This window comes from Netta rufina, assembly GCF_964035555.1.
Source record: "Netta rufina genome assembly, chromosome: 4".
Lineage (NCBI taxonomy): Eukaryota > Metazoa > Chordata > Aves > Anseriformes > Anatidae > Netta > Netta rufina.
The window spans coordinates 61,557,156-61,578,835 of NC_140127.1; the positions used below are offsets into that span (position 1 = coordinate 61,557,156).

The 21,680-nt window shown below is 40.1% G+C and overlaps 1 protein-coding gene across 1 annotated transcript in view; it reads left to right on the plus strand.

Annotated features, from left to right (window-relative positions):
• PROM1 (prominin 1) overlaps positions 1–21,680 on the plus strand; it is a gene marked incomplete at both ends in the record, with an annotated part of 51,473 nt that overhangs the window by 13,362 nt on the left and 16,431 nt on the right. Inside the window, 8 exons of the mRNA XM_084285720.1 lie at positions 1,772–1,830; positions 5,387–5,413; positions 7,020–7,225; positions 13,432–13,552; positions 15,968–16,031; positions 18,734–18,823; positions 20,160–20,377; positions 20,788–20,862. Of these exons, the coding sequence (XP_084141846.1) occupies positions 1,772–1,830; positions 5,387–5,413; positions 7,020–7,225; positions 13,432–13,552; positions 15,968–16,031; positions 18,734–18,823; positions 20,160–20,377; positions 20,788–20,862 (860 nt within the window). The remainder of the gene's footprint in view (positions 1–1,771; positions 1,831–5,386; positions 5,414–7,019; positions 7,226–13,431; positions 13,553–15,967; positions 16,032–18,733; positions 18,824–20,159; positions 20,378–20,787; positions 20,863–21,680) is intronic.

A 21,680-nucleotide genomic window follows, 5' to 3' on the forward strand; every position in this document is an offset into this window, starting at 1 on the left:
CATTTGGCTGTGTATACCTCCTGAAACTCCCCGAGAAACCCGCGTGCTGTCAGGGATGCTGTGAGCATCTCTGCCCAGGGAGGCCTCTGCCAGCCCCAAGGTGAGGGAGATCTCAGAGCAGCAGCTGTGGATCAGGTGTGTGCTGCCCACAGAGCAGTATGTGCCCTTTTCTCCAGCAGTCTCCCGACTCTCAAGGTGTTTAGTAGCTGTGCTTGAACATTTTACGAGGATTATAACTCCTCTCTTCTTCCTGGGCTGCTGTTTTATTTATGTTTTGGTTTTACTTATATTATTGTGGGATTCAGCCTAATCTTCTAGTTTATGTCTAGTCTTTCCAAAATGAGGTTGTCTTTGGTATAGAGGGTCCTTGATCTACTGCTAGTGCTCCTTCTTTCAGATATACCTCCCATCTGTGGATGATTTGCGACTTGGTGCTCCTCTGATACATTTTCAGGCTTTTATTTTAAATTTTTAATTTGCAGTCTTGGTGGCAACAGCTTCCTTGCAGGGAATGCTTTCCTTGGTACATTGAAAACAGCAGGCGTTGCTCTGCTGCTGTGTTTTCTTTTCCCTTTGAAAGGGTTTTCTGGGAGGAACTTCTCAGGATCTCTTGAACTCGCAGACCATTGAGTACTTGTTCTCTCTGCAGGGTGCTGGGGAGCAAGGGCTGTGGAAACTGTTCTCTTGGGGGTTCTTTTTGTGAGACATGCAGAACTGGAGAGTAGTGAACAGCATCTGAATGTTTCATGAGTGCTACAGAAAATTCTGAGGGGCCTTGGATTTATGTTTTAGAGGTGAATGGTTATTTCTGAATCTATAGGTCCTTTACTGACCCACAGAATAAGAGGCTGTATGAAGGCTTTTCTCAAGCAGGTTCAGCTCCATGTGGGGCGACTAGTGATAGGACCATAAAGCCCAGCTCTTTATGAACATGGCGGCAGAGAACTCCTTCCTAATGTGCTTCGTCTTCATCAGAGGAACCAGAAGTTCAGTCCATCATTTCTCCCACACATCTGAGTGCAGCTGTTTGTGTGTGGCCTAGTGTGGACCTACATTTCTAACGTTGGGTGGAGCTGTTGATGTTAAATTCCTACCTCATTTCCTTGAGTGGCTGCTGTATCCTGTCTATGTTGTGAATAAGTTAGATATGAGTGTTTGAGATGCAGTTGTGCTTGGAGTACCCTGGTGTGCGTTGGGCTTTCTGATTTCTTTTGGCTGCGTTGTGTACTCTCATGCAAGATCTGTTGGTCCAGGGACCCCCCAAAATATGAAAGAATAGAAATCGGGATAAAGTGGGCAAGATAAGGAGCTTCTTCCTTGTGCTGTTCTGTGAAGAAGCATTATCATGCTTGTTTTGCATATAATGTATGTAATTCTGTGTTTCTATGTATCTATATATATGTGTATGCCGTAAACATGAAGCAAAGCTGAAGCCCAGAATTTTGTCCAAGTAATTGATAAGTTTGTGCTTAACTTTTAATAATGTTGCTAAGGTACAGAGGGTGACCTCAGAAAAATCTTCACTGCATTTCAGTGGGATTTAATTGATAGATAACCTGGTTTTCTTCCTGTGATCTCCTAAAATGCACAGATGATTAAAAATGTTGGTACCAGGCAAGTTTATGGAAACATTTATGTGCTTGCTTATCCTGTTGATGTCTATTCTTAATTGCATCTTGTCTGCCTTAGAGTAGAAGTCATGCCATCCTCCTTCCCCCTTTTTTGTAATTTATGTTTTTTAAAACTCTGGAATATTCTTGCTTATTTTCAGATCTCATCAGAAAAGTAGCACAGCAGAAGTTTGGGAATACACAGGGCGATTATCAAAAGGTAAACTGTCTATGTGTATCTACATAAAATAATGGTGAATTCAGTTTTATTTCTAAAATATTAAGTGGTATTTTAAAGCTAGAACAACAGGATGCAAGAGTGAAATTTGAGAATAACAAGACTGACTGTTTCTTATATAATGTGGGAGCAAAACTTTTCAAAATGTCACAAAGGAAATTTCATAAGTCAGTGTAAAAATACTACACATAATTAGGGCTCCCTTATAAGTTCCAGCTGTAATGTGATTGTGCTGCTTATTGTGCAAAGATTGAAACCCCTTTGTATTGAAGAATGTGTTTTTTATTTAAAAATGCTTAAGAGAAAGCTATTACTGCTCAGTTTTCATGTTAGTTTCAGCTATTGTCCTCAGAAAGTTTCCACAGTCTACTGATAAATTATATTATAGTTTATGTGGTATGGTAATCACATCAAGTATATTCTCCATTCTCTCTTTAGGTTTGTGGTTTTCTTGTAACAGCTGAAATCCTTAGGATATCTGGTAGCAAGAGGAGGTAGAACGTAACTTGGATTTGATTTTAGGCTGGTCTCAAGGACAGCAACCCATCTTTGAAGCAGCATCACTGGTTGAGTTCCTGCAGTAGGAATCTTAACTGGGACCACGCAATGAACAAGTCACTTTGTGTGACCCATTTACTTAAAGGATCGTGTGCCTGTCAGGTAGATGAGTGTAGAACTTGGCACAAAGGCACTAAGCTATTGCCTTGAATCAGGTGAGCTGAATGATCTTGGGATTTGAGTCATAGAATCATTAAGGTTGGAAAAGACCTTCAAGATCATCTGCTCCAACCATCACCCTACTACCAGTATCACCCACTAAACCATGTCCCTAAGCACCAGGTCCAACCTTTCCTTAAACACCCCCAGAGATGGTGATGCCACCACCTCCCTGGGCAACCTGTTCCAATGCCTGACTGCTCTTTCTGAGAAGAAATGTCTCCTCATTTCCAACCAGAACCTCCCCTGGCACAATTTGAGGCCATTCCCTCTGGTCCTATAACTAGTTATATTTGGGAAGAGGCTGACCCCCAGCTCCCCACACCTTCCTTTCAGGTAGTTGGAGAGAGCAATAAGGTCTCCCCTGAGCCTCCTCTTCTCCAGACTAAACAACTCCAGTTCCCTCAGCCGCTCCTCATAGGACTTGCGTTCAAGGCCCTTCACCAACTTCGTAGCCCTTCTCTAGACATGGTCCAGGGCCTCAATGTTCTTCTTGTATTGAGGGACACAAAACTGAACGCAGAAGAAAAACTTGAAGTGGGAAGACCTTGTGCTTCCACGTCTTTATGACAGCGAGCCTATTACTCCAGTGGTTTGATATACTCTGCATGACATCTGAGTGTATGGGTGTTGTTCTTGTAGTACATCAAGCAACTCTAGCCAATTCCACGGGCTTGTTTGGTGGGGCTTTGTGTAGTGGTGCAACACAGATGGTGCTTGCACTCCTTGCGAGGAGCATAAGGTGGACTTGGTTGGCAGAGTCTTTGGACAAAACATTAGACCATGGGTGGTTATACATGAGCGTCAGTGTAGTGTTAAGTAACTGCTGTGTAAGTTGTGAGAAATTTGAGCCTAATAACAGCTGGAGTTCTCTGGTGAAAGCAGTTGGTAAAATGGTGTGATTATAGGGTGACAAACACAATATCAGATGTGCTTATGAACTAAAACAGATTTAGGCCATTAAATGTAGGTCCTAATTCTGACCTGAAACTTTGAAACAAATTTGAGAAGTTAAATCAGGGTAAATAGAGAGTCCCTCAGGAGACAGAAGCATCAGAGAGAGGTAGCTGTGAAGAGGTACGCATGGCTGTGGATATGTACCTCTGGATGAGCTTCCAATAGGGATAGGGAAACGTGAACATCACTGAAGGGTGTAAGTAATAACAAATACTGCCTCTGGTTTTTGTTGCTGAAATTCAGGAAGAATGAACTCAGACTAGGATGGGCTCATCCTTATTAGGATGATCTGGGAAACACATAGGTCTTCAGAGGAGACTGGAAGAGTTTGCTTAGCTTAGGAGACGCACTGATAAGAGATATCTTTACTCCTTATAAATATATATGAAGAGAAAACTGCTATTTGGGCAAAAGATGGTGTTATCACAGAAGCAGAGGCACAGAAACAGGCCATGTATAAATGCATGTTAGAAGAAGACTCGCCAGTGCACCAAGCAGTAGCAAGAACAGCTTCTGCCATTTATCCATTTATCCTGTTAAATTTCTGCTGTCATTCCTCCCGATCTCTTTTTTTTTTTTTTTTTTTTTTTATGTCAAGCTATTTGTAGAATGTGTTAGTGACCCAGGAGGCCCTTCCCAGTTCTGTGCCGTGTGTTCCCGTGTTCCCAGCTGGATTCTTACCGCGGATGCCTTACCATCCCCTGGCAGGGACACGGATCTGCCAGGATAACCTAGCAGCTGAGCACAGCTGCTGTGTGCTCACACAGAGCCAGCACGCTGCTGCTGCGATGGCTTCAGTTCTTCTGGGAGGTGTTCTTGCTTAAAAGGTTCAAAATCCTACTCAGTACCATATTTTTAAGGGACTATAAGCACTTGTTTTCCTCCCATTACAAATAAGATACCAAATACAATTTTCAGTGTTTTAAACACATCGTACAGCAGAGGTTTCATAAAGATGTGTGTGATGCTGATAAAAAATTTCCCCAAAACTTGAGAACATTTCTGATTCTCACATGGCAGCCTTTGGGTTGAGGGGTCTTGCTGTTTTAGCTAGTCCACTTTTCTATTCTGCTGATGACAAAAGGGATAGCATTAACAGGTGTGAGCTTGGCATGTGGAGATGAATAGGAAAAATACAAGAACTACAATTTTCATTGTGAAAACAAAGGGGAAATCAGGTTTGTCGGAAATTCCTGTCCTTGAATATTTAGCTTTCAGGGTTTTTTTGAAATATGGATGAGAAGTGAATTAGGGATCTGTTAAATACATTTCCCTAGTCCTTCCCGAATGCCTGTTCTTCTTTACTTCTGCGTAATTTAAAATAAACGTCTCTGTAATTAGTTGAAAGCAAGGGTGAATTTTCTGTGTAATCTGTTAGGGTCCCAAAACCACTACTGAAACTGCTGCTCTCCTGCCAAAATAAAATCAGCACTGAAAAGAAAATGTTAGTCAGGAATATCATAGATCAGTTATGGCAGGTGGAATTTCTGAAGAAATCATTAAACCACAAAGTAGCGCAATCCCTGGCCTACTCTTCCATGAGATTTGTTGGGAATTACAGGAAACAGATGTTTGGTACGGAAATAACCAGTCTGTGTTGCTCTGAGATGTGTTGGACAAAACCTAGATTCCTTTGTTTACTTGCAAAGGAAACCAGAAATGATCTGCCTCTATATTTTATTGTAAATTCTTTTCTGTGGTTATTTAATGGTGCTTCTATACATTATTTTACCTCGGTAGCTTTTTATTATTGTTTCTGTGTTGTTAATTGTTTTGATCGTGGTTAATTATTCATTACTCAATTTGTTTTTGTGCATGCTGCCTGTGTATTATACACACTCTCCATTTGTTTTGACTTCCACAGCCAGAAAATGTTGTCCTGACTCTCCAGGTAATGTGTTATCTGGTAGATGTGCAGCTTTCACAAAAAACTAACAATGTCAATACGCACTACTCCTATTAAAACATCCGTAGCTGTTTTTTGTCTTGTTTTAAGTATTTTTTTCCATCTAACATATTTTAAAATGTACATTGTAGAATAATCTCTGAAGTGTTCAGCTAATTACAAAAGAGAATGAGAATGTTTTTGTGGGTTAGTTTATAATTCTTTCCAAACAAAAGCCAAATTCTTCTTCCAAGCATCTAGTTTGTACTCATCAGAAGGGATTTCAGCAGTTAACTGGCAGTTATTAATAATGACGATTAAAAAAACAAAAACAAAACCAAAAAAAAGAACAACAACACAAAAACTAGATTTCATCCTAGAATTGGTAATTAGGTCAGAAATTTGCAACTCTGCTAATGGTAATGGTCGCTGTATTTGGATCAGTTGGTAATTAGGGACTGTGAGGAAGGGCATCAGTAAAGCTGGAAGTGGAGCATGATAGATAGCTTGTGAGAAATTGCAACTTCTTTTGCAGGACAATATGCAGCCCCACTTTTATCCTTCTACTGCCAACCTGCCCCAGTGCTGGCAGATCTGTAAAACAAGAGGATTCAAAGTACTGGTGTGCTAATCAGTTTTCCTAAAATTGCAGAAAATAAGAGAAGAGAGATTTATTAGGCAAGAGAAACAACTGGAGCATGTTCACACCACACTGCCTAGCTCTGCACAGGGACACCTGCCTGCCCGCTCGGGGTCTGGGCATGTTGGTTTGTATCTGCAGCAGAGCTCTCAGCTTGCAGCGCTCACAGCTTGCCCCCTGGAACCCACATCACCCTGCATGCTGCTGTGCCAGGGCTGCCTGGCCCAGCTTCACAGACCTCAAGCGCTTGCACTGCTTCCAGCGTGAAAGCTAGTTAGGGTATTGCATTGCACGCTTCCCTTTCATTCCTTCCAGGCTTTGAAAGCACCCTTTTAGTTGCTGCTGTTTAGCTGCTTGGCACCAGAATAAATGTCTTTACCTGAGAGAGCCTAAAATCCACTCCTTTATGGTTTTCAGTCCCTAAGCAATTTTTTCTTCTACAGTTTGCAGAAAGCTCTGCTACTGCGATCTGTCACCCAGTGCAGTACTTCCCTTTGCTGTTCATATGAATCTTTCCACTCGTAACTGATTAAAAAAGAGAACAAAGTGCCCTCCCTCCCCCAAACGAAGTGTTGATCTAGGCAGTCTTGCTGACATCTATGGAGGCTTCTTGGAAACAGATGTGAGAAACATTAGAGTTGTAGTCCAGGAAAGCAAATGTGTTTGTTTTTAACCTATTTCAGTGGAATCAATTTGCATTCATTTCATGTGAGCATATTTCTCCCTTCAAATTCATTCCTGTAGCTTACCTCCTTAATACTCTAGTTAACCAAGTGTTAGCTGTTGGTGTCTGCAATGTCATGTATCCTTTTGTTGGAAAAGCTGTCGATGATTGACAAAAACACCAGGTCCATAACCTCAGTAACTCAGTAGATGGTTTAGCCTTTAGTTTACTTTTTATTAATTTGCTCTGTATTGATTGCAGTTACTGTGTGATACCTGCTATTACCACTATTTTTGTCTGAATTACAGGCCATCTACTATGAAATCGGTTTTATAGTCTCCGCAGCCTTGGGATTGCTATTTATTTTGTTACTGCCTCTTGTGGGACTTTGCTTCTGTATGTGTCGTTGCTGTGACAACTGTGGTGGGGAAATGCATCAAAGACAGAAGAAAAATGCTGACTGTCAGAGGAGCTGTTTTGCAACATTTCTTTTTGTTGCTTCTTTAATAATAAGGCAAGTGGAATAGCACAATGCGAAGCTTGGTATAGCACTAATTTTGCAGTGTCATATGACATTATAATGTTACTGTGTTAGCCTACAGGTGCAGAAGTAATTTCATTAGATTAAATAACGTTACTGCTTATTAAAGAAAATGTGACTGCATTATAAAAGTGCTGCTGCCATTGATATCCTCAGGTCATTATGTATTCACTTGAGAGGAATGTAGATATGAAATGTTAAAAAAACAAACAAAAAAAAGCTTGAATTTGACAAACGAGGCTTTTGCCAGTCTCCAGGTGGCAATAGCAGAATGTTACCTTGAACTCCTGAACAGCAGATCCTGTGTCCTATGTCCAATTGCCATCCCATAAAGACCCTAAGGTACATCCTACAGTTTTTTTCTTGGTCATGGTGAGAAAAAGTGGTGAGAAAAGCTACTGTGACCTTTCTTAGTATTTGTTGACCTCTAGGTTGTTTTATAAGTTCAGATTAACGGGTTTTCTTTTGGGCACTGATTGAGTTGTTTAAGCCATGCGTGTACTCGCTGTAAAACGCCCAAGTTTAGAGACATTTTAATCCTATTAACCTTAGGAGCTGATAATGGGTGATGAGGGGCTGCAGTCCAGACTTTTCCCTGTAGATGCTTTCAAAATATGTTGTTTGCTTTTTTTTTTTTTTCTAATTTTCATTCAGCTTCTTCATTTTTTTTCACCTGCTCTTTTTTTTTTGTGATTTTATCTGAAAAAAAATGAAGTCTTTGTTTTGTACTTTGTGGCTGTTTAGTCAGGTGGGGCATAACCTGTCACTTCACTGTAACCTTGACTTCTTTTTCATTTTACTGCTGTCTGTTATGCTGAATTAAGGCCTTCCTCATGCTCGAATGTAGACCTGGCTGATATCAAGTATTGGATCATTCTCTTTTCTCCCGGGCATCACTAAAATCCATGACACTTACGTATTCTGAAAACCAGAAAGCCAAATGGTAGGTAGCAGGTGAAGCAGGAGATAAATACAACCTTGCCATGATGACAGGAGGAGAGTTCTTCTTAGTGCAGTGGTGCTTCAAAGAAAATGTTATGAGTTACCTACCAGCATGCTGGAGCTGCAGGGATGTCTTTGTGTCATGTCTCGGGACACTGTGTTCTGGTTATGATGCCTGAGGGCTGCTGCCTGTCAACTGAATCTCCCCGTCAGTCTCTCCAACATTTGCTGCCAGTTATTCCTGTTAAGCACACCCAGGATGGCAACTGCATCTCCCCATGTCACGAATGGGTGATTGGTGATCCCCAGTAACACGCTTTCCAGGACTAGGGAAGCTGCTCCTTTAACTCATCCTTGTTTATTTTTCTTCTGTATCAGACATCAGGAGTGTGAGATGCCTACCCTAAGGGAGGGCTTGGCCTGAGCTCTGCTTGCAGGTTTCCACAGGCAGAGATAATCCCATACGACTCCCCAGCTAAGTCTCTAATGCTGTGAGTGCTGCGCAAGGCAAGACAGGCTTTACACAGGTAATATCAATGACTCCAGCCCGGCTGAGGCAGGTCTAGCCCTCAGATTTCCACTACACACATGCACAAAGCAGGAGGCTGATGCCCTTCCTAGATCTTCTTTAGCAAGGGAAGAGAAGATGCCATGCCTGGATCTATTTAAAACCATGTCAGCTTCCTTGCCATTGTTCTGAAAGACAAAAGGACTTGTTGGTAGCCGTTCCCTCCCCACCCTCTCCACGTGGATGTATTTTCTACTTTTCCCCCAAGTTGCAGTTTCAGCTTAGTTGGAAGATTTACCTGTTTTTCCCAAAGCCACACATCTCAAGAGCTGTGCCATGGCTTCATGCATAAGCTGTGACATTAATATAAAAGAGTTCAGTCCTGTGCAAGTCAAATGCTTATGGCTACTTGCAGACATAGCCAAAGGAACAAGAGCTTAAATAATCTCCACTGTTACTGCTACATCAAGCTGTGCCATGAAATCACTAAGATGTGTCCTCTCGTTCGAATATGAAGTTCATGCAGCATTGGAGGTCTCCCTTTGAAATATTTCTCCCAGAGATGTGTTTAGGAAGGCAGCCATCCCTTGTGGTGCTCTGAAACCACACCTCCGCCAGTGGAGCTCTGCTTTAAAGGACCCACGGTGGAATGAACACGTGGATGCTGGAGGGAAAGAGAGGGCTTTCTAGGGCATGGGCTTGTTCAGGATGTACTGCCCAAATGTATTGGCTGCATCTTCCTCTCCATTCCCTCTCTCTTGCAGTGCCAGCCATGCTGGGATTCTCTCATTCAAAGGATCAATGCACAGAAGAACAATAGGAAGCAGGAGCCATTTTTCTTTTTTCTTTTTCTTTTTTTTTTCTTCTTTTTTTCCTCTTTATTTTTTCAGTCTTTGGTCTGAAAGACAGATCCAAACTGTCTTTCCTTAGCTGGTGAGGTCAGGTCAAATGCACAGTAGGAGAGTATGAGTAGGGGAAAGATGCTGAACACTGAGCTCTCGATAGTTGGTGTATTTACAGGCAACAACTCCTGAATACTGGAAACATGAAGAAGTCTTTTTTATGAGTCAGCATGCAAGTTCATACTGCCCTGTGCATGCTGTTAATGTAGATATTTAGGAGATTTCAGCTAGTAGATTTTATTCATGAGGAACATTATTTCTTCTCACTTTTCCACTGACAGTGCTCTGGTTATTACGATAAGGTTTTAAGACTACTGAGAAGTTGTGCAAAGGAAGGGCAAAGATGCCAGCTCTCTTTTAAAATAAAGCAAACAAAAAGCTGGCATTGCTTTCTGAAGGCAAGGTGTACTTCTTGAAGTGGGGTTTCTTCAAGGAACAGAGGCAAGTCAGAAGTCATGATTATGTATACAGTTGTTTATCTTGAAGTAAATAAACTTACATGTGTCATTCTCCAGTAGAGGCATTCTACATTTGAAATACCTCTTTCGGTAGTTTGAGTCAGAAATACGTGCTATGCTTTTTGGTAATTTGGTTTTCATGTATGGATATTGTCATACAAAGTAGGATTCTGTTGCACAGAAATTAGGAACAGGTTTGCTATTTAATTTTATTTCCTAGTAGTCAGCAAGCTTAGGCAAACACATTTTCTGAGGGAAAGAATGTAATTCCATTAATTCCTCTACCTCATAAAGACAAGGTATTGGTACCAATACCAAATGTGTCAGTCCCAGATGGTGGTTTGGCTACTAGATGGTCCCTTTTCTGTCCTTCCAAGAGAGGTGGTGGTGGCGTAAGTTCGTTTTGAAGTCATGGATGCTGTCACATCTGATGTGCTAGGGGAAGCTAAGTCCAAAGGAATGGAGGTGGTATTTGGTACCTTGACAAGTACCTTTTTCGGGCTGTATTGAAGGTCTCTGGGATTGGTCATGCACATTGCTCATAACCCAGAAATCAACGTTAATCGACAGAATTGGGGAGCAGGTTGGTACAGAAATCTCTCCCCATTATTTCCTTGTATTCAGTTTTAGTAGTGAGGAAGGTGGCACTTACCCAAGATGTAAATCAATCCAGTGTTTCTGTTCTGTGACTTGAAAGTTTTTTTAGGAGCCACAGCTAAAGAAAAAGCTTGGTTCCCCCCAACAACTGGGTTAGTAACTTATGTCCCCTGGTGACACCTGACAAGAGGCTGATCACGGAAGGTCTGACTCCCAAGGAGCCTGCTCAAACAATTCTCTAATCTGCTGTAGGAAAGGCATGTCCGCTTTATTGCTTCTTTATGCCTTTCTCCTTATAGCTGCTTATTGAATGTTGACTCAAGGTTCAGTTATAGCACAGATAGATTTTTCCTCTCCCGTGTTGGGTATTTGTTTAGTTACAGTTGTTTAGTTATTTAAAGCATCTCCCCCGTCTGGTGTCCTCCCACTCCTTCTATGTAGGAGACTGAAGAGAAAAATGATTGTGCTCAAATCTCACAAAGTACTGTTTTGTTAGCTTGAAATTGACCTTTCTGGTCTGTGAGCATAACAGTGAAAAGGCATAAAAACGCTGCCTGGCCGAAGAACAAAGATGACATTATAAACCCGGACCGCAGAGCGATACACAAATGTTTACTTTTCCTGATAGCTTCAGGTCGTTTTTCTTCAGATCTGGGGGAGAGGAAAAATAAAGGGGAAAACCATCTTTGACTATCTTTCTAGAACGTTTTTGAGACAATTGCCATCCCTGGAGAATGAAGAGAAATGATAAATGGTGTGTGTCCGCACTGCAGAGCGCTTGCTGCTGTTTCTTCTGCTTACGCTGCAAGTTGCTCGGTTTCACGGCATTTTACGCTTCCTAAATTCGCTTTCCACGGGTGGTAACTAAAGGCTGCTGGAGTGTTTGGCCCTGTTGGAAATGTAACGGTGCCACTTGCTGTTAGTTAAGTAGTCAGGTGAATGTCGGTGGCCCTTGGTTAGTGACTTCTTCTCGGAGGAGAGCTGATAGCCAGCTTTAAGGACAGAGCTGTGAAACTGGGCTCTCCCTTTATGTCAGACTCTGTCAGCCTGTTCTGAATTTTTCTTGTGGATCTTGAGAGAAACATCAGCGAAGGAATTCTAACAGGCAGAAGCTGTCTTGCCTGCGCGTAGCCTTGCCATCTCTTCTTGCATCACGCTCTGAAACCTGAATTTGCCTTCTGAGCATTTGTCAGTGCAGCAAAAGGTCTTGCACTTGAGAGCGGCCTTGCTGGGAGAACAAGCCTCTACCTTGCCAGGGAAAGCTAAAAGAGGAAAAGCAAGATAAAGTTTTGGGTTTGGATCTAGGATAAAATGAGGAGATGAGCCTCATCAGCGTGTTTGATCCTGTCTTGCCAGGATTTATGCATCACGTTGTTTTAGGTACTCATTTTCTCTCCACCATCCCCTTCTCATTTGAGTGCCTATGTTATGGCTTCCTTTGAACGTAAGTTGTTTGGATGAAGAACTGTTCTTACTTATTCTTAACTTTGCCCATTAGGGAGCTTAGTATGGATTTTCTATAAGACCTATTTAAAAATACTAGGTCTTATTGATGCCAGCACATGAAGTTTGTCGGTTTGTGAGGAGTACAGTGCCATTGGTGTTAGTGCCTTCTGTCACTGGGATGTCCATCATGTGTTTTTCTCATGATCCTGCCTCTCTAATCGCTAGGATTGAGCTGTCACACTGCAGTGCAAGCTAAGAGACTGAACAAACATGCTGTCCAGAAAAGCCTGTGATGCAGCAGTGCTGCCCCTCTGGGGATGTGCCATGCCTGCGCTGAGGGGTTCTGTGCTGTCCACCAGTTAAAGCCCACACCAAGTTAGTGCTAAAGCCATCGAGTGGGTTTGTATTCAGCCTGTAACCACTGCACTCCTACCTCAGGCTGCTGTATTCATCTTCTGCTGCCTGTGACTGCAGAAGATGCCTTTCCAACTGGCAGGATAGCTGTTGTGGATATGAGACGTTTAAAACCAAAATTCATCCTTCTGTTTATTTTACACATAAACTAGACTAAACCCCTAAGTATTATGTATGCTAAGAAAGCTTTTGGAGCCTCTCATGGGATTTTTAATTGCCTTTTTACTTAATGTTTGTGCAAATCTATTGTGTTATGGTTAGGATTTTACAGTGGGAATGATCAAATAGGAAATAATTAGCAGCAGTGCTAATTATTTATATATATATAGCAGCTTGCTTTCCACCTTTTGTTTTATCATCAGGAAATGTTTATATATATATTTAGAGTTAATAGGGTCTATTCATGTCCTTTTAAAAGATGTATGTAATTATGTAAATAAATAGGGCCATTAGGAGTAAAAATTGCTGAAGTTTCCAAATGTAAAATATTCTTTTTCGTAGCTATTTTATGAACATTTGCTTGTAGCCATGTCAGCATTAATGGTACTTGTGGAAGTGCAACATTTATAAGTCTCATACAATTTACCTAGGCTATGCACGCTTTCGCAGTTTCTGACAGTATCAATGCAAATGGTAAGTGGCTATAAATTAAAAACTTCTTGAGACTTTGGGTTAACATTGCTTTACCCTTTCTATATTTGAGTTAGTAGTACCATATCTGCCCTTAAGGCTAATTCCTCTGCTCCACTGAGTGGTGGATGTGAGAACTTTATAGCAAGAAAAAGATGATGTAAACATAGGGAGGAGACCATTATTTTGATTATATTTTCTTTTCCTGTATATTTATTCTGTTTTAAAATGTCATAATGGGCATTCACAGTAATAAATATCTGTTAACTGTGTTTTTTGTAGCATTGGAGTACTTTGTGCATATGCCGCCAACCAACACTTAACTAGTCAAGTCCGAGGAGCAAAGAAACTGGTTAACAGTAATTTTAAAGATCTGAAAGTTTTCCTAAACGACACTCCAGCGGTAAAGAATTTTTTTCTTTATGGGAAATGAGGGTGGGAGGGAAGAAGTATAATTATTGTTTCTTTCTGTTGGGTATAAATTACACCTGCAGTGTGGTGTCTGTTCTTTGTGTGTCAGTCTCACGGAGTAAATTATGTGAGGTAAGAAGTTTTCACGTAACTGTTAATGTTTGGGAGCAAACATTCTGTGAGCAATTTTTGAGCTGGACTGCTGGAGGCTATTAGAGTGATGCTTGTTCAGTGAACCTCTTTTCCTCTCCCTGAACTAGTGTAGACTGCTAGCAGGTGAAATCCTTGACAAAATGTGATTTTAAAAGCAACACACATTAATAAAAAAAAAATGTATTACATGAAAGCTTGGATTCTGTGTTGTTTCCTGTTTGCTTGTCTTTTGGGCATGTGTGCTCTGGGAATGAACTGTGGTAACTTTATTCCAGAATTATTTTTGACTGTTTTTTTTCTTTAAACCAATGTGGTACTGTGCCGTATTGAAAAGTTTATCTCTTTTCTGCTGTCAAGCTTCCCTTGACATTGCAAAAGCAGTAGCTTTTTGCACTAAAAGAATAAAATAAATGCTTAGACTTGTAAACTTCCCCCTATACAAATTTCAATTCTTTATGTTTTGGGAGGAAAAATGTCCTACAGCTGTAGTATCTTGCCTTTATTTAATTTACTAGTAAATCCATTTTTCTTCTATGTGGCTGTTAAAGTTGAAATAGCTGGTATTCACACTGTGGGTGTGGGAGCATCCCAATTACAGTAATTCTGGGCTTCCATACCCCACAAACTGCTTCTCTGCTGGCAGGACTACATGAGAACAGGAGACATCTGAGGAGTGACATTTAAATTTTTCCGTATCTGGAGTTGTTCTGTATACAATTATTAATTTGTGCATAGTGGTGTGACAGGAGGGTGATGCAGGTATATGGTAGGAAGCAGAGGTCACATCTCATATCTCTCTTGAGACAGAGGGCCTTTCGTGAGCCTGGAGGTGCCAAAAGAAGGTTTGCACTCAAAGATGTAACCCAGCTGCTTCAGAACCCACTGGTCTCTTCACAGAGTGATTAGTGCCCATGACACTGTGAGCGTAGACAATCTTGTTACATAGAAGAAGCTATCTTAATAGAGAAAAAAATAGACACTAGTTTAAAAGTTAATAAAAAACACCTGAATTACTGAATTTAAATGTCAGGACTTGAACATTCATGCCAGGAGTTTGTCAAAGTCTCAGATATGTAGCAGGTTTTTAGTTAATATGTGGGATTACTAATTTTTCTTTCTTAGACTTGATAGCACTTAATTATGTAATCATCAGATATATCTCAAAAGTCATTTTGACAGAGAAGGTACAATGGTATCATGTATAGGTAAGTACACGTAAGAATTTCGTGAGGAAAAGAGAAGGACTGCAGTTTGCTGAAAAGATTGTGGAATTCAATTCATTGGCTATAGAACTCTGAAATCCTAACTGATGTCCTTGCCTCATGATTAGGAGGTGTATAACATAAGAGGATTTGAAAAATGAAGTCACGTGTAAAGAGTTCTTGCCTGAAAGATTAGCAGACAGCATGAGTACTGAGTGATACCGCTGGTAGTTACACTGAATCACATTTTGTCTGTGACATTGCTGGAGATGGTGTAAAACTTGTAGACCTCCAAAATTTTAGTTCTCGAGTTAGCTTAGGAAAGCAGCCCAGCCTAATGCTGTCCCACTTAAAAAACTAAAGCCTTCTCGCTATGATTTTTTTTTCTCCTTTGGTGAAAAAAAAGCCTGTGTGATACTTTGTTGTTTAATTACATGCACTGCTGTATGATGTGTGGGTTGTTTTGTGGGTGGTGTTTTGTTTGTGTCTTTTTTTTTTCTTTACTCCACTGAAAGCTTGAGACTGGGCCAAATCCATTTGTGGATAATGAAAAACATTTGCATTAAGGCAGAATGACCAGCTCCTTTCTGTAAGAGAAGCTCTGAGAAGCTGCCCAGGTAAAAGCCAGTCAGGACTGTGAATTTTCTTCAAAGCTACCATCCCATCAATTTGTTGCATGTCTCTCATTTCCAGAGAAATTTTCTCTTTCACTAGAAAAATCAAGTAAGAGAGGTGAAGACATGCACAAACTTACCGTGCCTGCCTGACTTGAAACCTTCATATGGCCACCGTTCCTGGTACTTAACACTTTTAAGCTGAATATTTTTCCCCAGAGATGTTCCAGTTGCGTAGACTTCCTGATTAACTGCATCTTTTTTATGTGCACTTCTGCTAAGCAGGGTTTTAAAATATTTAGTTAACTGAAAACAGAGCTCTAGGATTTGGGAGGTTTGCACAAATATTTGGATTGTTTCAGTGTGGCAATTTCTGACTCATTTGAAAACATTACTTTTTTTTCCAATTACTTTGTTTTCCATATTATCTTTTTTCAGCAAATTGACTACTTGGTGAGCCAGTACAACACAACCAAGGATAAAGCACTCTCTGACCTAAATAGTAAGTACTTTTGATTTAAAGGGAGTTAGTGATGTGTATTTAAAGCCTTCGATAAGATAATGTAAACAGTTCATAATGCAAAGTGAAATTTTCGTTGTAAGAATATAGTTTGCAAACATAATTACTGTTCTTAATCGTAAATGAGGCTAAAACCTAAGATTCTTTTCATATAAATTGTCTTGGAACTGCTGTAATGCACATTATTTTCTGAAATAATTCTTTTGTTAAATCACTTATACAGTAAGTCAGACTAAGATTTTATTTTCCTTTTTATAGTTCAGTAACCACTAATACCTAATGCTTTTTTAGAGTATTATTCCTCGGTTTTTCACTGTGGAGCCAAATGTGAAAGAGGAGAGCTGCTAGCTGTTGCCACAGTTACAATGACTGATAGATCTCTGCATTTGTTTGTTTTTGTTGTTATGCTTTGTCCTCTACTCAGCTAGAAGTTGAGATATGCGTTTATCTTCTTCCCAAAGCTGCTTAGTGTATTTGGCATTTCAGGATGAGCACTTGAAGAGCGAGAGATAAAACTTGACATACAACTGCTTCACCTTCTCCTTCAGTGCAGTCATGATACACAGCATCACCTTTTTATATGCCTCAATAAACAGAAACAACCAAACCTCTGATGTTTTTTAGAACTTAAGCATCACTTTTCAAAAACAATGATAATAGTTATATGATATATGATAATAGGGTGATCATATTCAGTACAGATTAGAATTCAGTACATATTGTTGGCATGTGTTAATAAACATGGCAACTTGGGTACAGGTCTGCGTTTCAGACTGAAATGCAATACTAAAATACCAAAACTAATTTGAAACAGGACTGCTGGAAGCAAATGTATTGATTTATCATTCCTAGAATCTATCCTTCAGTGTAGGTTTAAAGTCCATTTTAAAAATAGTTTTCAATGCAGGCAGCTTGGCATACCTTCAGGTCAAAGCGTCTCTGCTGTGAAAGGCTACTAAAGCATGGTAGCCGAAGTGGCAGTTGCACATCTCCCTAACTAACTCTAGCCAAGAACACTCTAGTCTAAAAAGCTGTGTGACATGTTTAAGTCTTTAAAAATAATAATAATAATTTAAAAATAAATTGACATCTGCACTTCAAATACTAGCTTGTAGCTTCCCGGGCACTGCAAACTGAAAATTCCAATTAAATATTTATTTACTCTCAATGCCTGTTTAATGCGTTAGTTAACAGGAACATAGCTGGTTCTGTGATAAGAGTGCTCATCAATAAATAAAGATAGCTTTTATTTTCTTGTATAGTACTGGGATACCAGAATTAAGTGTGTGATACCTGGGGACAAAAGGGTTTCATTCAAAGGGAATCAACAGCAGCATAAACCTCGAGAGAAATGTAGATGAGTTCAGTTTGCCCACCCTAAGGAAATGCTGAAAAGTCTTTTCTGCTCGATAAAAAGCTCATCCCAAGCTAGAAATGACAGTCTTGACAGTAATGGATGCTTCTGTACCACTCACTATTCCCATCTCATCGAGAGCAAAAGCCAAAAAAGCTGTTTACTGTAACCTGAAAATGGAGAAGACCCAGCAGCCACCTACAGGATATGTTGTGTTAAGATGCTTCACCAATCTCTGCTCTTGCACTTGTCTGTCTTCCACACACACCCATTCTCATTTCTGCTGAACTAAGATTCATTGGTGTTTGTGGGCAGTGAGGCAGGAGGGTTTGGAGGGTGGGGATAGTGCTGGGTGAGCTTGAAGCTGGTGCCATGAGCACCAGAGCTGAATGCAGCATGTGAGGAGCAGTGACTGGCAGACGTGCATAACACGCTTAAGGGATTTCAGCAGAGGTGTTTGGCAGGTCCAGGCTTTGGGTGACCTTGACGCATGAGGAACGAGTAAGGAAAAGAATCTGTTTACTTCTTTCTCTTGCACTACAAAACCGTAGCTTGTAGTGAATGAGTATGCCACAAAATTCCTTTCCAGATGTGAGACTGTGTTAAGGTAGCTTGTGGAAAAAGTCTGTTTCCAAAAAAAGTAGTAAATGTAATGAAATACAGATTCTCTAGTCTATTGGAATATTCATGGAATCATTCAAGTTGGAAAAGACCCCCAGGTCATCTAGTCCAACCTAGTACTGACAAGTCCACCACTAAACCATGCAACTAAGTTCTACATCTACACATTTCTTGAAGACCTCCAGGGATGGTGAGCACTTCCCTGGGCAGCCTGTTCCAATGCTGCACAACCCTTTCAGTAAAGAAATTTCTCCTAAAATCCATTCTAAACCTCTCCTCACACAACTGGAGCCCGTTTCCACTTCATCTTACCACTTGGTACTCGAGAGAAAAGCCCGATCCCCACCTTGATACAACCTCCTTTAAGGTAATTGTAAAGTATAATGAAGTCTCCCTCGAGCCTTCTTTTCTCCAAGCTGAACAACCCCAGCTCCCTCAGCCACACTTCATAAGACTTGTATGGGTCTTTATGTATATGGTCAAGTGCTACTGAATATTTTCCACTGTATTTTGATGTAATGCTGTCCTTTATAAGCCTATAGCTAGCTAAAGGACAGTTGAGTTTTTGTGTGATCCTTCTGTCACTGAATTTTGACTGTCAGGCCTTCGAGAAATTTTAATACTTTATCCTTTGTTCAGTCTGATAGCACCTGTGAGGTAGTTTAAACTGAACTAGTATGTAACGTTTTTTCATCTCTCCGTGCCACAGATGTTGGACCTTTGCTTGGTAGCAGAGTTCAAGAACAGCTGGGGAAAGAAGTGCGTCCCGCACTTGATGCAGCTTTGACAATGGCAGGAGGTAAAGATGTGCATATTCTTGTATTAATGTTCAGTTGCCATGGCAAGACAGGCGTCATCTTTCTAGTTCACAGCATGGGATGGCTTTATGCAGTACTATGATTCTACTTACCATTTTTCTACATGTCATGTTGCTTTTAGACTGAGGATATCTGATGTTCTAAGATTTATAAATGTATTTAAAAAGTAAATCAGGTGCCATTGTTGATACCTAGTTTCAGCAGTCACTGAAGACAGATGAAATCTGTATTCCCTATTCAGGTGGTTGTCCCTTTCCATTGATTTTAAGGGAGACTAGGAGAACTGTGCTCTAAGATCTCTCTGTAGGTCTTTGCAGGTTAGCCTTTGACAGGTCAGTGAATGAACAAACGTTGGCCTCATCACTGCCAAGCCTACTATGAGAGTGCCAACAGTTTCTTGATCGTACCTCTAAGTTTAGCATTGCTTGTGCTTAGTTCTGTCTCCTTTAAAGAAAATACTTTTTTTTTTCCCCTATTTAAGGTTTTATTTTTTTTTCAAGAATCAGGCACACTACAGAGAGCAAAGTGAAAGGCATCCTTAAACTTGAGTCACTTTGTGTTTGTTTTTTTTTTTAACTCATAAATTCTTTATTGAGTTCTTTCTCATTCATTCGTCACCATTTTCCTTTTTTGCTTTATTTCTCTTATTTGTCTTGAAGTCAAAGTGGAAAGGGCTATCAAAGGTAAAAAAAAAAAAAAAAAAAAAAAAAAAAGATTGTGTTGTGTGAAATGTGCTTTATTTTTGTACACTTGTGCATTTTTAGTTGTATCTTTGTGGTTTTTGTCTTAAAACACCTGTTTAGTGTTCTTTTTGTTTTGTGTGGTTGGGACAAAATCTGAAAGCATACAGTGTTAACATGGGTTAATGCTTGGCCATTACAACATGATCTCTTTTCCTTTCCTCTTGCAGCTACATAATTTCTTGAGTTGGATTACAACCGCCATGTTGAAAACACTGTCATGTGGATATGGGCTTTCTTTTGATTTCTAATAACCAAGCATTAAAGTTCTTTATCAAAATCCTCTGGTTTAGAAAAATGAGGGAAAGAGGAGAAAAGAGTAATCTGAGAAGTGGGTAGAGTCTCAATAAAAGTAGCTTGAGCTCATTAATTTGTTTGTAGGAAAATGTAAGTGATTCATTTTTATCTGCAAGAAATATGTATTCTGTGCTAGAGGGTTCTTCTGGGAGGGATGGAAAGGTTATTTAAATCAGTATTTTTAAGAAGCTCGTAGTGCTTATACGTTCATGTATACTTTCTCTACCTGTATCTAGTTTCTAACTTAAGATTTTTTAAAAACTGTATCTCATCCTTGCAGCAATCAGAGAAACGAAGGAGGCACTGGAAAATGTGAGCGTCTCTGTTGAGGTTTTGCAGGAAGGCACCGAGAGACTTCATGCAAATTTGACAGATGTTAAAATGCACCTGAGCAACACCCTCAATGATTCTGCATGCTCTGCAGCACAGGCTGCCTCAACTTGCAATATCATCAGGAATTCATTAAATCAGCTGAACATTAATGCCAATTTTAGTGGGGTAAGAGAATATTTTTCAGACTTGCAGAGTGATTGCCTTGAATAAGCCCACTAATATCTCTGCAAATTGATGGTTCAGTGTGCTGTCACTTGTGAGATACGTGAACTTCACTTATTCTGTGTTTCTGGGTAATTCCAGTTACTGTTTTCATCTTCTCTGAAGAAGAGAATAAAATGTGTATCAAGCAGCTACGTTAAAGTGCTGCTATGGGCTGCAAAATAATCTGTTCTTCCTGAAAATGCTCAAGTTAAACTTTACTTTTGTACAACAAAGGTTTCAGGGGTGTGCTAGAAAGATTCTGTTATAAATGGGCTTTCTAGTTTCTTTACCCTCACTGCTATATTTGAAATATTAGTAAAGTAGCAAGACTACTACTTTGATGTGACTGAAGAATGCTTTTTGTTTCCTAGTTGCCGGGAGTGAGCTCACAGCTAGCCAAGGTCAACGATGTCCTTAAAATAGACCTTTCTAGTCTGGTTCAGAAGGTATGTTTCCTGACAAGCTTGTTAGTGCTTAATAAATAAACCGGGATACTTACAAATCACCTGTTTTCCCTTGGCTTTCTCAAGCAGAATTCTCTTGTTCCCACCTTATCTTGCCTCATGGTAGATACCTCTCATTATTCCATTGTTTGACCAAGATTTAATATTTAAATATATGACTGTGGTGCTTTACATCCCCAGGATACTACACTTCAAAATTGTTATGCTAATTGTCTGCTTGAAAGAAGAGCCCTTAAAAAGCAAAAAGGCAGAAATGTGGATCTGGTTGCAGACTTTATATTTTTAGTTTACATTAAAAAAATAAAACTCCTAATTGGTCTCCTAATTGGATGTATTGGAATCCCAGCTATCTTGAAATATATATTTTTTAATTTTTTATGTGTGTATTTGATCTTAAGTCTGGTGCAACAGATCTAAGGCAATTACTATTGGTATTTTTGCAAGTCTACAAAATACTGTGACTTCCACCTATCCTTTCACCTATCAGAAATAGCATAGTTTGAGCAGTTTATAAACTAGCAATTTGAAAACATTTGTGAGTAACAGAAGGGCACTTTCTTGAACCAAAGGCTACGTGTTGGAGGCCTAGACCCCTGCAAGCTGCTGAATTAAGCAGGCCTGCAGGAAAAGGCTTCAGGTGTCCACTGCAGTGGCTTCTCCTTTCTGTCCAGCTGAGCTACTGAGCTTGGTCCCCACAGCTTTTTTTTTTTTTTATCTTTTCTCTCCCCTTCTCACTGAGGAAAATGGATTACAGAGATAGATGGATTTCATTGTTTGTAAAACACGTTTCATGTTAGGAA